Source organism: Narcine bancroftii, chromosome 3 (assembly GCF_036971445.1).
Source record: "Narcine bancroftii isolate sNarBan1 chromosome 3, sNarBan1.hap1, whole genome shotgun sequence".
NCBI lineage: Eukaryota > Metazoa > Chordata > Chondrichthyes > Torpediniformes > Narcinidae > Narcine > Narcine bancroftii.
Window position 1 is genome coordinate 254255185 of NC_091471.1, and position 17167 is coordinate 254272351.

The 17167-nt window shown below is 42.5% G+C and overlaps 1 protein-coding gene across 2 annotated transcripts in view; it reads right to left on the minus strand.

Annotated features, from left to right (window-relative positions):
• LOC138758559 (outer dynein arm-docking complex subunit 3-like) overlaps positions 1-17167 on the minus strand; it is a 61630-nt gene that overhangs the window by 25493 nt on the left and 18970 nt on the right. For both annotated transcript variants that reach the window (XM_069927654.1, XM_069927653.1), the window contains one exon: positions 4058-4180. In XM_069927654.1, coding sequence (XP_069783755.1) covers positions 4058-4180 — 123 coding nt within the window. The remainder of the gene's footprint in view (positions 1-4057; positions 4181-17167) is intronic.

Consider the following 17167-nt stretch of genomic DNA (forward strand, 5'->3'; position numbering starts at 1 on the left):
ACCGAATTCTTGTGATTTACTGGTTTTAGATCAGGTGACTGACTTGGCCATTCAAGAATTTTCCAGTTTTTAGCTTTGAAAAACCTCTTTGGTGCTTTAGCAGTCTGTCTGGAATCATTGTCTTACTGTAGGATGAAGCACCATCCAATGGAGGCATTTGTTCAAAGTGGAGCAGATGAGCTGTTTCTATATACCTCAGAATTCATTTTGCCATCAGCAGGTACATCATCAGTGAAGATAAGTACACCAGTGCCTATGGCAGCCATACATGCCCAGCCCATAACACCCCACTACCATGTTTCGCTAATGGGGTGGTGTACCAGCCCACGGCCCACTCCACGGGATGACACGGCAAGCAGCCATCAAACACGACAATTGGGTAGACAGCACACAGGATGAGACGCCCACTCCCATAGGCTGCAGGAATAGCAGTCGAAACCACCAATCACCGCAAGTGGATCTCAGGGGGACCAATCCAGGACAGCCAATCAGCAGCCTGCCTCGCTCAAGCCACGTCCCAGTGGTGACATAGTCGGCTGCCTATAAAAGGCAGAGCTGCAGCCCAATGAAGCCAGTGTCGATTACACTCCCCTGGTGTTCCAGACTTCTTTCAAACTCGAGCTGTAACCATAGCAAACCCACTACAGTGGTTTGCTTTGGATCTTGGGCTGTTCCTTTTCACCTCCACACTTTGCTCCTGCTATCACTCTGATGCAGGTTCATCTTGATCTCGTCTATCCTCAATACCTTTTTTCCAGAATTCTGCAGGCTCTTTTAAATCCTTCTTGATAAATATCCTTTTTCTGTTGCTAACTGGTGGTTTGCATTTTGCAGTGTAGCCTCTTTGTTTCTGTTCATGAAGCCTTCTGTGGACATTAGTCATTGACGCATCCACACCTGACTCCTGAAGAGTATTTCTGAAGGCGTTTAGGAATTTTTCTTCGTTTTGATGGGAATTCTTCAGCAGTGGAGGTCTTTCTGGGGCTACTAGTCCCTTTGCGATTACTCAGCTCACCAGTACCCTCTTTCTTCTTAATGATGTTCCATACTGTTGATTTTGGCAATCCCAAAATTTGGGCGACGTCTCTTCCTGTTTTATTCTGATTTTTCAGCCTCATAATGGCTCCTTTGACTGTCATTGACAAAACTCTGGTCCTCATGTTTGAAAATGGCAACTCCAGACTCCAAAGGCGATCAAAAGCTCAGATGCAAGCCTAGCTCTCTAATTCCTGCACCAGTTAAACATACCTGAGTACTCACAAATATATGTGAAGCCAAATTTCCCAAACATTATGGTGCCCTGAAATGGTTGAACTATGTATTAAAAAAATGCTGTGATTTCTACATGGTCCATGGTCACTTCAAAATGGGATAGAAATAATCTTGAATATAATCTGGAATGTGCACTTCAATCACACGTGAATTGTTTGATTACAAATTTAAAACTGTGTTGCAACAAAGCAAATAAAGGATAAAAAGTGTCCTTGCCCCAAACATTTTGGAGGACATTGTATCCATTTCTTGCAGAAACTCCATCCATTGGTGTCCACCCTACGAGTGCCCACTTCCAATCTACTTTGGCCAGTCCCTCTCTCATGCCACTGTAATTCCCTTTATTCCACTGAAATACAGACACATCTGACTTTAGTTTCTCCTTGTTAAATCTCAAACTGCCCCCTAGTGGTTCCTTTACTTTAAGACCTCGGGTCACAACACTCAATCCAGTGCACCAATTCCCTTGAGGGCTCATTAACAAGCTGCTCGAAAACACCATCTCATAGGCTTTCTACAAAAGCTCTCTCTTGAGATCCAGCCCAAACCTACTTTCACATCAAAAACGCTCATGACTACCATAGTGGAGAGTGGTCATTCCTGGTCCTCCTGAAGCCCTTCTGAGACACTTTTTCTATCTGCTGTGGCAATTTGTTGTTCACATCCCAACAACTGTTTGGAGCTCCATGAACAGTATGACAGCCAACAATGTTTTTCTATCCTTGCCAATAATTCTATGCCTTCTGATCCCATGTCACCTACTTCTATTGATTTAACGTCATTCCTTACCAACAGGGCCACACCACTGCCTCTGCTTCCAGGCCTGTCCTTTCAATACACAGTGTATCCTTGGACATTCATCTCCCAATGACATCCATTTTAGCCCTGCTGTAGTGATGGCCACTACAGCATAGGTGTCAATCTGTAGTTGTATGACAAGGTCATCCACTTAATTTCTTAGGCTGCATACATTTAAATACAAGACCTTCTGCCCTTTATTTGTGGCAATAGACTCTGTGACCCTATTGCATTACAACGCATCCCCATGGCTGCAATTTTGCCCAATCTGCCTGTCTCTCCAAACAAATTCCCTCGCAGCTGTCTCAACTTGTGGCCCAACTACCTCTTCTTCTGCTTCTTCACCTTGGTTTCCACCCCATTCTGTGCACCCCCCTCCCACTAGTTTAAATCACATCTCCCCAAACAACATTAGCTAACCTCCCTGCCAGGAGTTTGGTTCCCTTTGAGTTCAGGTGGATCCTATCCCATTTGTGCAGGTCACTTCTTCCCCAGAAAAGGTTCCAATTTGAAGCCAAGTCAAGTTTATTGTCATCTGATTATATAAGTACAACCCGATGAAACAGCGTCCTCGGAGAAAAACATGCACTGGAAGAAGCTGCTCCTCAGCCTGGTGGTGCTGGCTCTGATACTCCTGTATCTCCTGACAGCAGCAGCTGAAAGATGCTGTGTGTGAGGTTGAAGGGGACCTCAATGTTTTTCTATGGCCTCTTCAGACAACAGACCCGGTAGATCCCGGATGGCCAGGGTGGGAAGGAAACTCTCAGCCACTCTTATGGTCCTGTGGATTGTTCTCCGATCCATTTCTCTGCAGCAACCGTACCGCACTGTGATGCAGTCGGCCAGGACGCTCTCAATCGAGCTCCTATAGAAGGGTGACATGATGGTGGACTGTAGCCTTATCCGCTTCAGTCCTTTCAGGAAATCCAGTCTCTGTTGCACCTTCTTGACAAGCAAGGAGATGTGTATCTACAATAGGTCTCTAGTTAAGTGGACTCCAAGGAACTTGGTACTCTCTACTCTCTCCACTACAGTGTTATTGATGCGTAGTGGAGGGTGGTCGTCTCTGATCCTCCTGAAGTCCACGATCATCTCATTGGTCTTGTTACTCTTACACCATATCACGAGATTTTCCATCTCTTCTCTGTAGTGCAACTCATCGTTGTTGCTGATGGGGCCAACTAATGTTGTGTCATCTGCAAATCTGATGACTCCGATGGATGCAGATGTGGGTCAGTAGTGTGGATAGGAGCGGGCTGAGCACACAGCCCTGAGGTGCATCAGTGCTCAGCATGAGAGTGCTCCACACTCTGCTACCGTCTTTCCATTAGGAAGTTCAGAATCCAGTTACAGTGAGGGGTGTTGAGTCCCAGCAAGGACAACTTCTCCACCAGCTTTGCACCTTGCACCATCTCCTCAGCCATGTTTGTCTGCGCTATCCTCCTTTCCTGATCTTCCCTAGCTTGTGGAGTAATCCTTGGAGGTCCTACTCGACCCCTCTTTCCCAACTCCATAAATGTACCTTACAGGATTTTTCCTGAGATGGGGGTTCACCTATGAGGAGAGATCGAGTCATCAGGGATTGTACTTGCTGGAATTTGGAAGAATGAGAGAGGATCTTGAATAAAATTATGAAAGACACAAATAAGATAGAGGTTGGTAAGTTGTTTCCATTGGTGGGGGAGACTAGAACTGGGGGACATAACATCAAGATTCAGGGTGGTAGGACAGGATGAAGAGCTATCGCTTTACCCAGAGGGTGGTGAATCTGGAATTCGCTGCCCATTGAAGCAGTGGAGGCGACCTCAGTAAATGTATTTAAGACAAGGTTGGATGAGTTTTTACAATGAACGGGAATTAAGGGATAGGGGGAATAGGCAGAGATGACCCCATCATCAAATCAGCCATGATCTCGTTGACTTGCAGAGCCAGCTCGACGGGCCGAATGGCCGACTCCTGCTCCTATTTCCTATGTTCTAACACTTACCCGTCTCTCTGCACGTTCTGCTTGTGTTCTCTTCTCTTCCGCCAGCTTCTTATACTCACTAAGAATATTTTCTCGATCCTGACGTTCTTTCTGGGTAGCTTCCTCATGCTGTCGGAGTTCTGCCTTGGGAAACACAATCACACATAGACTGGCAAACATTTCAATATAAAAACCAGTGATGTTATACCATAACCTCTGGCTGATGGTCCTAACCCTCAACACATTACTCTAGAGTGTTGACAAGAAAAGCAGAATCCTTAGACCACATACATGGCTCACCATACACTTAAACAACGAAGTGTGCATACGCTGTGATTGTAGTTTAATGCACAAAAATGCTGCAGGGACTCAGACGATCTCACAGCGTTCATGATGTAGCAAAGATTAAGATACATTGTTTCAGGCCTGAGCCCTTCCTCAAGGTGTGTGCAAAAAGCCGGCAGCATAAACTGGTGGTAAGAGGGGCACTGAGAAGCACACATGGCCGCAGGCAAGAGGTGAATATGGGAGGGAGGGCAGAAGCAAAGAAAGCTGGGAAGGAATGAGGAGGGGATAGCTCTCTGAATGGAGAGCTGGAGGCCAGGAGACAGAGAGATATAGAAAGGGAGAGAGGTGGGGGGGGGGGGGGGGGATCGATTTTTAAATTTAAATTTAATTTTTTTTTAATTAAAATTTTTACATGCAGCACAGTAACAGGCCATTTCAGCCCATGAGCCCTTGCCACCCAATTAGCCTACAACTCCTGGAACGGTGGGAAAAAACCAGATCCCCCGGAGAAAACCCACGCAGCGCCAGTAACCTGGATTCCAGTGTGGCACTGTCTGCATGGAGTTTGCACATTCTCCCACTGTCTGCATGGTTTTCCTCCTTGTGCTCTGATTTCCTCCCACCCTTCAAAATGTACAGGGATTATAGGTTAATTGGGTGGCAATTACCTGTTACTGTGCTGTACATTTAAAATATTTTAAATTTAATAATGAATATTTCCATATCTGTAAATGCCAATTGAAGAGAGAGCATTAAAGACCACAGTTATCTTGTTATTTAGCTGAGTACCATGAATCCAGAAAAAATAGCTGTCTTTTCAATATTTTTTTTAAATTTAGATGCACGTCATAGTAACAGGGCCATTTCAGCCCTACGTATCTGTGCTACCCAATTAACACCCCGGACTGTTTTAAATGGAGGGAGGAAACCAGACACCCCAGAGTAAACCCACACAGACAGGGAGAGAACATACAAATTCGAACCCTGGTCTTAATTACTGGCACTGTAACCATTGCACCCACCATGCTGTCTGGTTGGAGAGTGCCCAGTCATAAAATGAGGTGTTGTTCCTTCAATTTGCAGATAGTTTCGGTTTGGCAGTGAGTGAGACCATGGGCAAACATATCGGTGTGGGAAGGATGGCATGGAATTGAAATAGTTGGCCACTGGCAGGACCCTGTTATTGCAGTGGTCAGAGTGAAGGTGCTCAGTGATCTCCCAGTCTGTGTTCAGTCTCTCCGAATGTAGAGCAGACCACGACAAGAGTCCCAGATGCAGCAGATAACCCTTGTTGCTTCACACTGAAGGACTGTTTGGGGCCCCCCAAATGGTGGTGAGGGAGGAGGTGTGGGCGCAAGTGTGGTACTTCCTGTGGTCAAAGGGGGAAGGTGCATCGGGGGGAGGAGAGGAAGAGGGAGTTGCAGAGGGAGGGGTCCTGGTGCAACGTGGAGAGGGGAATATGTTTCTGGTGATGGGATCGTGTAGTAAGTGGCAGAGGATGAAATGTTGGATGCAGAGGCTGGTGGGGTGGTGGGTAAAATCAAGAGGAATCCTGTCCTTGTTTGTGTCTCAGGGTGGAGGGCGGATGTGGGAAATGGAGGATATGTGAGTCAGAGCTGAGTTGCTAGCAGTAGAGAGGAAGCTATGTTTTTTTTGAGCTGGCTGGGGAAACTAAAACGAGAGGACACAGACTCAAGATTCGGGGGAGTAGATTTAGGACAGAGATGAGGAAAAATAGTTTTTCCCACAGAGTAGTAAATGTTTGGAATTCTCTAACCAGGGAAGTGGTTGAGGCTGCTTCATTAAACATATTTAAAACTCGGTTAGATAAATGTTTACATGTTAGAGGAATTAGGGGATATGGGGAGAAGGCAGGTAGGTGGAGTTAGGTCATAAATTAGATCAGCCATGATCTTATTGAATGGCGGAGCAGGCTCGATGGGCCATTTTTGGCCTACTCCTGCTCCTACTTCCTATGTTCCTATGTAAGAAAGACATATTATTACAATATCTCACTTGCAAAACTATAATCTTCTGTGGAAAAATGCTCCTGTCCTTCTCAACTATCCTTTATTATCTACAAACTGAGAATACAATCAAAAACTAAATGTTATTCTCTCAGCAAATTTAGACCATAATTTCACACTCTCCCCATCTTCTTCTCTGCATCACCTATTGTCCATTGATGTGCAGACACCTTCCATTTCCATTGTTCCATAGACATCCTGGACTCCTGGACTTAGCACTCTCTTTTGCCTCTCTCCTTTCTTGGTGACTCCTTGGTTTCTTTTGCAGTGATCAAATTTTGAAGTAATTTGTGCATAATTGGGTGACATGGTTTTCATAATGCTATTACAACGCCAGCGACCCGGGTTTGAATCCAGTGTTGTCTGAGTTTTTACATTCTCCCCGTGTCTGCGTGGGTTTCCCCTGGGGGCCTCCGGTTTCCTCCCATGTGGTAAAGTAGTACGAGCTTGGTACATTAATTGGTGTATAGTACAACCCCTGCCATTCGGAATTCAAGCAACTGGCAGCCTAAAGCAACCGGCAAAAAGTTGCGGAAAATTAATAGGTAAAAAGTTTTAAATTGGCGCACGTCACCGTCAGTTCACCAATCCACATAATATTCAAATCTCAACCAACTGGAAATTTCACTTATCCGGCATCTACCAATCTATTTGGGTGGTGTGGACTTGTGAGCTGGAAAGACCTGTTACTGTGCTGTATATCTAAATTAAAATTAAATCAAATTACATATTTTTGCAGTAAAAGGAACCTTCCAGAAACACCTTCCAAAGCAAGGTGTTTATAAATTATTTAGATCCTTAATAAGAGTCTTAACATATCATTGAGATGCTCACTGGCGTGATTTAACTTGCAACTGTATAATCATGTTTTCCATGTTTATAAATGGAATCAATAATAACATGGTAATAGTTACACAAGACATGAGTACCTCATAAGTGAAGCAATGCCTGTCATGTCAGTTCCTAACTCAGTTCCGTTCGACTGGAATTGCTTAGCTAATACATCAAGCCTACAGCAATACATGCCCATTGGTGACAAATGTGTGGTCATTGGGGAGATCAGATGGAGTTGAATATTGAAATTTGAAGTTGATAAAATTTACTGCCAGAGTGGGGCCCTTCGAGTCAGGGGGTTTTCAAAGGCAAAAATGTGTTGGTGTTAACGGCCAAGATCCCCTCTAGGTGACCCCAAGAAGCATGGACCAGATTCTGAGATGTGAATCAAGTCGTCTTTTTCCTCAATCTCTGTCATCCCCTTGCCCACACCACTTGTCTTTTTAAAATTTAGAAACGTCCACTTCAGCAGATAAGCCGGGCCATCCAATTACACCCTATTGGCCTACAGCCCCTGATATGTTTAGAACGATAGGAGGAAACTGGTACAGCCAGAGGAAAATCCACACAGCCACAGGAAGAATGTACAAACATTGTGCCATCAATCTTTATAAGGATGGTATCAGTTGCTTGCAGTTAGAATGCACAATTCGCAGTGAACCAAATATTGACAAAAAGCTCAACTGAAATATCTGTCTCAAGATGCCTTGGAGCCAAGAGGCACACTGAACTTTTCAAACAAACTGTTAGCTGGACAGGAAATCCCGTCTTTTTTGGTAGAGCAGTTAGAGCAACGCCGTTACAGCGCCAGCGATCGGGACCGGACCTGGGTTCGAATCCCACGCTGTCTGTTAAGAGTTTGTACATTCTCCCTGTGTCTGCAGGGGTTTTTTTCTGGGGCTCTGGTTTCCTCCCACCCTTACAAAAAGGGGGTGTAGGTTAATAGGGTGTAAATTGGACAGCACGGATGCAGGGGTCCAAATTGGCCTGTTACTGTGCTGTACGTCTAAATTTTTAAAAGATTATTGAAAAGACAACAATATTTTTTCTGGATTCATGGTATGCAGCACTTCACCACATAAATAACAAGATAACTCTCGTCTTTAGTGTTCTCTCCTCAATTGGCATTTACAGATGTGGAAATACTATTAAATTTTAAATGTTTTAAGTGTAGACATACAACATGGTAACAGGCCCTTCCAGCCCCCAATTACACCCAATTAACCTATAACCCCTGTATGTTTTGAACGGTGGGAGGAAATCAGAGCACCAGGAGGCAAATCATCCAGACACAGGGAGAACATGCAAACTCTTTACAGGCAGCACCAGATTGGAATCCAGGTTGCTGGCACTATAAGAGCACTGCGCTAACTGCTACGCAAGCCCTGCCACAGCGAGAAACAGATTTCAGATTTCTGACAAACTCAAAAAATAAAATTACACCATCAAAGCATATTTGTTGCGCTAATGGCAGAGCACAAGCATTCCTGTATGGGGCACACATAAAGGTAATGGCACAATCGAATGGCAAGATTCTGTTCATCGAATTATAATTCAAAAACTGCATCTGTAATTAGTAAAGAGGTTGAGAGGGAGAGAGAGAGAGAGAGAGAAGTAACTGCAATGAAAAGGAATGGACATCCAAAAAGTCAGAAACAAAATAGCGGTAACTTGAATTGTTTCCATGGTGCATTCCATCAAGACAATGAATAAGCAATGTTCAAAGTGTAAAGGATAGTTTGCAAAGCAATTGCAAAAATAATTAACCATCTGCAGGAAGAGAAAACAGCATAGAAACATAGAAGATAGGAGCAGGAGTAGGTCATTCGACCCTTCGAGCCTGCTCCACCATTCAACGAGATCTTAAAGTTTAGTACCCCGTCCCCGCCTTCTCTCCGTAACCTTTAATACCCTTATACTGAAGAAATAGATCTAATTCCCTCTTAAATATATTTAATGAACCTGCCTCTACTGCCCTCTGTGGCAATGAATTCCACAGATTCACCACCCTCTGGGTAAAGAAATTCCTCCTCATCTCAGTCCTAAATGGTTGCCTATTATCCTCAAACCATGGCCCCGGGTTCTGGATTTTCCCATCATTGGAAACATCCCATCTGCATCCACTCTGTCCAGTCCTGCCAGAATTTTATAGGTCTCTATGAGATCCCGTCTCAATCTTCTAAACTCCAGCAAGTACAATCCCAATTTGCGCAATCTTTCCTCCTAAGTCATTCCTGCCATTCCAAGTATCAGCCTGGTGAATCGCCTCTGCACTCCCTCCATTGCAAGAACATCCTTCCTTAGATAAGGTGACCAAAACTGCACACAATACTCCAGGTGGGGTCTCACCAAGGCCCTGTACAGCTGCAGTAAGGTATCCTTGTTCCTATACTCAAACCCTCTTGATATGAAGGCCAACATACCATTTGCCTTTTTAACCCCTGCTGTACCTGCATGCTCGCCTTCAGAGACTGGTGTACAAGTACCCCTAGGTCTCTCTGCACTTCCCCATCTCTTAATCTATTGCCATTCAAATAGTAATCTGCCCTCCGGTTTGTATGACCAAAGTGGATAACCTCACATTTATCCACATTGTCATGCATTTGCCATGTATCTGCCCAGTCCCTCAATTTATCCAAATCACACTGGAGCTTCCTGACCCCCTCTTCCATGCACACAACCCCTCCTAGCTTATTGTCATCTGCAAATTTGGAGATATTACATCCAATCCCCTCATCCCCTCAACCAGATCATTAATGTAAATTGTGAACAGCTGTGGCACCCCACTGGTCACCACCTGCCACTCAGAAAATGAGCCATTTATCCCAACTCTCTGTCTTCTACCTGCCAGCCAGTTCTCAATCCACATCAATACTTTGCCCCCAATCCCATGAGCCTTGATTTTGGAAGCCAGTTGTTTATGCGGGACCTTATCGAAGGCCTTTTGGAGGTCCAGGTATACCACATCCACTGGCTCTCCCCCATCTATTTTACCTGTCACCATCTCAAAGAATTCCAATAGATTTGTCAAGCACGATTTACCTTTTGTAAATCCATATTGACTCCGTCCGATCCCTTCTCTGCTAGTCATATGCTCCGCTATTACATCCTTAATAATGGATTCCATCATTTTGCCCACTACTGATATAAGGCTCACCGGCCTATAATTCCCCACTTTTTCTCTACCCCCTTTTTAAATAGTGGGGTAACATTAGCTACCCTCCAATCCATGGGTACTGATCCTGAGTCTATCGAGTTCTGGAAAATAATTCTTAAAGCATCTGCTATCTGAATGGCCACTTCTTTAAGTAGCCTAGGATGTAGATTATCAGGCCCTTGGGATTTATCTGCCTTCAATCCCATCAATTTCCCCAAGACCATGTCCTTAGAGATACTGATTTCTTTCAGTTCCTCCCTTACATTAGTCTCTATGTTTCCCAACATCCTTGGGAGGTTATTTGTATCCTCTCTTGTAAAAACAGAACTAAAGTAAGAATTTAATTGGTCTGCCATTTCCTTATTCCCCATTATATATGCAGTTAAGGTTTAAAGAGGTAAAGGACAATTTGCTGAGGTCCTGTTGGAGTGGAGTATTTTTCAACACGTACAGTACAACTCCGATTATCCAAAATGCTTGGGACCGGGCCTATGTTGGAGAAATATATTTCTTTTGGAGAACTGGTCATTTTTAAAAACAGTCCAGTAGCAACAACAAATCAGTTGTAACAGTATTTAAACAGTGGTTCTCAACCTTTTTCTTTCCACTCACATACCACTTTAAGTATTCCCTATGTCATCGGTGCTCTGTGATTACTTAAAGTGGTATGTGAGTGGAAAGAAAAAGGTTGAGAACCACTGGTTTAAACAGCAAAAAACAATGTAAGGATTTTTAAGCATTAAAATGATGTTTAATTCTCACTTTTACAGAGTTCTGTGTTGTGTATTGGCCTATGTGTTGTGTGGTTCTATGATAAAAAGTGACTCTTTGTCTTATAGAGCCAAGGTGAAGGTGGACTGCTGAGAGAGTGGGAGACAGACTGAGCATGTGCAGAAAATGATCTAAAAATTTCTGGACTTGGATGATAAACCACCACTGGGTGGTGCTGTGGAGTGGAAGGAGGTCCAGAGCATGAATCATGGTCTGTAAGACAATTTAGAATGTTGGGATTTCAAAAAGGATGAACATTCCGAAGGCAGCCAGAAGGATCCGGACCAAGCCAGTTGTTCTTCTCTCTGCAACAACACAAGACAACTTCGAATTTTGTTCTCTCTCTCTCTCTCTCTCTCTCTCTCTCTCTCTCTCTGTCTCTCTCTCTCTCTCTCTCTCTCTCTCTCTCTCTCTCTCTCTCTCTCCTCTCTCTCAAATATCTTTTGGCTTCAGTTTACCAAACAAACTGAATTTTGTTTATGATCTTTGGTTCGGTTGAGATTGATGTTTTGTGAGTCTTGTGTGTTTTGTGTTTGTTTTATGTCTAAGTTTTCTGTGGACTGGTTGGAAATATAACTTAGACTTTAATTGCATCTGTGGAAATTTATTAGTTTTACACTGTTATAGGAATTTGCATAGTAACCAGTGGGCATTTTTATAAAAGGGGGGATTTTTGAATTAAAGTTTGAAGGTGAATTTTTGTTAATAAAGTAATTGTTCATCTTTACCCCTGTGTGATATGCCTTCTTTGTGGTTGCTGGTTTGATCTTGTAACATAATTTGGGGCCATCGTCCGGGATCAAACCAATTTGGAAGCTTTTGGGCCGATTGACTTGTGCTTAGTTATCAGTTGTCTGAGTTTGTCTCAACCTCCAGCTTGAAATTAAAAATAAACGGTGAGTGTATAAATCACCAGCAACTATGAATATTGACCAGTTCATAGCGAACCTTTCAGTGGTTAATTTTAAAATGGCTAAAAAGTCAGAACTGATGGTTATAGTTGGCAAGTTAAAACAGTAAGAACTGGGATGAAAAAAAAGGAAATTGCCCAAAAGATTGTTAGGCACTATGTAGGAAAGGGAATATTTGAAGAAGCTGCATTAGAACAGTTTCCAAAGGAGAAAACTTCAGAGGAAGTAAAGTTAGCTTTGAGAAAACTAGAGTTAGAGGAAAAAAGAGAGGCAGAAAGGAAAGCCGAACAGGAAGCAGTAAGGCACACAGAAAGGGAGGAGAGAGAGAGAGAAAGAACAGAAGCATGAGCTAGAACTAGCTAAATTAAAGCTGACCCTAATGCAAGGAAAAGGAGAAGCCCAAAACCCATGTGCTGGTCAGGAGGAGAGGTTTCTGGTCAGTCGAGAAGTGAGATTAGTTCCTCCATTTGAGGAAGCTGAAATAGATCAGTATTTTCAGCATTTTGAGCAAGTAGCTGTAAATTTAAAATGGCCACCAGACCAGTTGTCACTTCTGCTACAAAGTGTTAGTAAAGGGAAAGCCCAACAGGTGTACACGTGTCTCACTGTACAACAAGCAGCTGATTACGAATTTGTAAAGCAGGCTCTACTCTGATCTTATGAACTAGTCCCAGAGGCTTATAGACAAAAGTTCAGGAGTTTAAAAAAAGCAACACCCAATCTTACCTGGATTTTGCTTATAGGAAGGTTGTGTGTTTTGATCGGTGGTGTTCCACAATGAAATTAAAAAATAAATTTGATTTATTGAGGGAAATCATTCTGATTGAGGAAATTAAAAATTGTGTTCCTGACGATATTCAAGTGTACTTGGCAGAGAAAAATATAAAAACTTGGCAAGAATTGGCTAAATTCACAGAGGAATATGCTTTCATCCATGAGTCTAAGTGGACACCATGGAAAACCTTTCAAAGGAATACTGCTGATAATCCAAGTAGAGTAGAAAGAAAATCTAGGTGAGGTTAATGGAAGAGAGGAAGAGAAATGGGTGAAGGAAAAATTTTCTAGTGTTATTTGCCACCATTGTAAAAAGCCAGGGTACATAATAGCAAATTGTCCTGTACTAAAAGGGAAGAAAGAGAAAGGGGTGGTACCAACTGCCTGTGTTCAGAGTGAGAAAGTTAGGGATATTTTTAAACCATTCATGACTGAAGGTTTCATTTCAGTTAAAGAAGGATCCAATCAAGTGCCATTTAAAATCCTGCATGATACTGGAACAGTCCAATCGCTTGTATTAAGCAACGTTTTGAATTTTGGTGAGGAGACCAATACTGGAGATGCGAATTTAATTAAAGGCATTCATGATGAAGCAGAGCCTATACCTTTACATAAAATAGTGATGAAATCAGACTTAGTTAATGGCCTGGTTACGATAGGGATAAGATCAAGTCTGCCAGTGGATGGAATTTCTCTTTTGTTAGGAAATGATTTAGCAGAGGGTAAAGTCATACCTATGGTGAAACTCACAAGTAATCCATTGGTTTATGAGTCCAAAAAGGATTTGGAAATCTACGCTGCATGTGCCATTACTAGAGCCATGTCTAGAAAAAAAGTAGAGGTAGAGAAAGTCTGTGATGATCCTGTAGTGGAGGCAAGCATTGAGGACAAACCTAAGGATCCAGCTTTGCTGTTGTCAAGAGAAGAATTAATAGCCAGACAAAAGCATGATCCTGATCTTGCTGTGATAAGAGATAAGATTCTGTCTAACCAGGAAATTGAAACTGTGCCAGTAGGTTACTTTGCTCAAGATGGAATATTATGAGAAAGTGGAGACCACAAGTGATACCTGCCAGTGAAAACTGGGTGGTAATAAGGCAAGTGGTATTTCCCAAAACTTACAGGAATGAAATATTAAAGTTGCCTCATAATACACCTTTTGGAGGTTATCTTGGAGTGAAGAAGACAGTAGAAAAGGTAAGTAAACAGTTTTATTAGCTAAAATTAAGAAAGGATGTTGTGAACTTTTGTAGAACCTGTCACACTTGTCAACTGGTGGGCAAGCCTAATCAAGGACCACCAGTGGCACATTTACAACCCATCCCTGCTTTTGGGGAGCCCTTGGCAAAAGTGATAGTGAATTGTGTTCGCCCATTGCCAAAAACCAAAGCAGGAAATGAATATTTGTTAACACTTGTGTACAGCTTCAAGGTTTCCAGAGGCTATTTCCCTGAGAAACATTAAAGCAAAAACGATTGTGAAGGCTATACTAAAATTTTTCACATTGTTTGGCCTACCAAGGGAAATTCAATCGGACCAAGGGAGTAATTTTATGTCTGAAATATTTCAACCGGTGATGTATGAATTGGGAGCCCATCAAATTGTGTCATCTGCCTATCATCCTGAAAGTCAAGGGGACTTGGAAAGGTTAAATTTAATTGTGAAAAATATGATGAGGGTTTATTGCGTGGAAAATAAAAAAGGATTGTTATTGTTTGCTGTTAGAGAGGCAACTCAGGAGTCTCTTGGCTTTAGTCCATTTGAGTTCGTGTTTGGTCATGAAGACAGGGGTCAATTATTATTGTTGAAGGAACAGACGATACATAATGATATACAATCAAATCTGTTGGATTATGTTTTCAAATTTAAAAACAGATTACATCAGGTTTGCAAGATGGCAAGGAAAAATTTTAAAACTCCTCAGTTAAAAATGAAAATTCAGTATGATCAAAAAGCAAAAATTAGGGACATTAAACCTGGTGACAATGTATTGGTTTTGTTTCCAATGCAGTCAAACCCTTTGAGAGCTCAGCTTTCAGGACCATATAAGGTGAAATCAAAAATTAACCAAGTCAGCTATGTAATTGAGACACCTGATCGTCGAAGAAAGACACAGGTCTATCACGTGAACATGCTTAAACCTTACTTTGAGAAAATGACTGAGGAGGAGACTAGGATTCCAACCAAGATGCTAGTTATAGAGATAAGTTTTCATGAAGGTCATGGAGCACAGAAAGAGATAAGCCCCAGGCTGGAAAATTCCATAGTTTTGCAAAACTTAGAAACCAAGTTAATCTATTTGACTAAATCAGAAAGGGAAGAAATGATGACATTACTTATGAAATTTAAGGATATATTCCCAGATGTTCCAAGAAGAACTACTGCGGCTTGTCATGATGTGGAGGTCGGTGATGCTAAGCCTATTAAGCAGCATCTTTACCGAGTTAATCAGGATAAGAGCAGATTGTTGGATCAAGAGGTGGATTATATGCTTATAAATGACATAATCTGAAAATCAAGTTCAAATTGGAGTTCACCCTGTGTTGTGGTGCCTAAGCCAGATGGCTCAATTAGGTTTTGTACAGATTATCAAAAGGTAAACATGTTGACAAAGACTGATGCGTTCCCTATTCCCAGAATAGATGATTGGCTAGATAAGGTGGGGAAGGCTAAGGTACTTAGAAAGATTGATCTCTTAAAAGGATACTGATGTGTTCCTTTGACAGAGAAATGCAGGGAGATTTCTGCATTTGTTACACTGTCGGGATTGTATGAGTATAATGTTATGTCTTTTGGGATGCAAAATGCACCTGGCACATTTCAGAGAATGATTAATGAGGTAATTCAGGGTTTAGAGCATACAGGAGTCTATATCGACGTTTAGTAATTAGTATGGATACATGGGAAGAACACATGCTTGAATTAGAACAGTTATTTCAGAGACTGGTGGAAGTGCACTTCACAATGAATTTGCACAGGAGTGAGTCTGGGCATGCCACTGTAATTTATCTGGGTTATGTGGTAGAACAGGGACAGGTGGCAATGGTTGGAGCAAAAGTATTGGGTATCACTGTGTTCCCTATACCCAGTAATATGAAAGCTCATCAGAGATTTCTAGGTATGATTGGCTACTATTGTAGATTTTGTAAAAACTTTGCAGAAATTGCACTCCCATTAACAAAACTACTTGGAAAGAAAGAAAAATTTATCTGGTCAGATGCATGCCAGGAAGCGTTTCTGAACTTAAAGGCCATTTTATGCCATCAGCCTGCTTCTCCCAGAGAGTAGAGAATCTATGGAATTTATTGTATCCTCATTAAATGCAAATACTTAGCATAATGGCTTTGAATTATGAACTTTCAGGAAATGATGCGTAAGCAGAGTGGATAAGCTGTGATCTTGTTGAATGGCGGAGAAGGCTCGATGGGTCGAATGCCGACTCCTGCTCCTATTTCTTGTGTTCTCTGGAGTGTTTGATGAACCACAAGAGTCATCGCTTTCAACTTCCATAATGTGGTTGACAATGAGAAACTTTCAAATCATATGAAAATCATGAGATCAGTGTCACAGTGTGGTCAGAATGTTTAGAAAATGTTAAGTTGCACCACAGATTAATTGCAACAGCCTAAGGATCTGGAGGCAAAGAAGCTTAATGTGCCAGTGATCTTGCCTGGAGACTGCAGCTGTGAACCAGAAGGTCAGTCATAGAATGTTCATCTCAGGAATGATAGATCTTCTAAACCTTGGCCTCAGTGTAGTCAGGAAATGAGGGCCCTTGTGCATTTCCTTGGGGTTCACTTAACTAATAACCTATTGTGGATACTCAACATCTCCTCACTTGCCAGGAAGGCACCACAGAGACTGCACTTCATGAGAAAACTGAAGCGGGCAAGGCTACCGGCCACCATCTGTCAACCTTCTACAGAAGCTCTTGCGAGAGCATCCTGGCTAGTTGCATCACAGTGTGGGTACGGTTGCTACAAAGAAATGGATCGAAGGTCAAGCCACAGGATGATAAAGTGGCAGAGAGGATCATGGGAGTCTCCCTCTCCCCCATCATGTGATCTATTGGGATTGTTGTCTGAAGTGGGGTCACAATATCATCTATCTTCCACCCCACACACAGCATCTTTCAGCTGCTCCGGTCGGGGAAGAGATACAGGAGTATCAGAACCAGCACCACCAGGCTGAGGAACAGCTTCTTCCTACAGGCAGTGAGAATGCTGAACGACCAAACAAATTGCTCACATGAACCATCTGAGACTCTCGTATTCAAGAAAAAATATTTATTTGTATATATGAATACTTGTCCTGAATGTGTATTGTTTTTCTGTATGTGTGTTATGCCTGATTGTGTGTCTGCATGTCT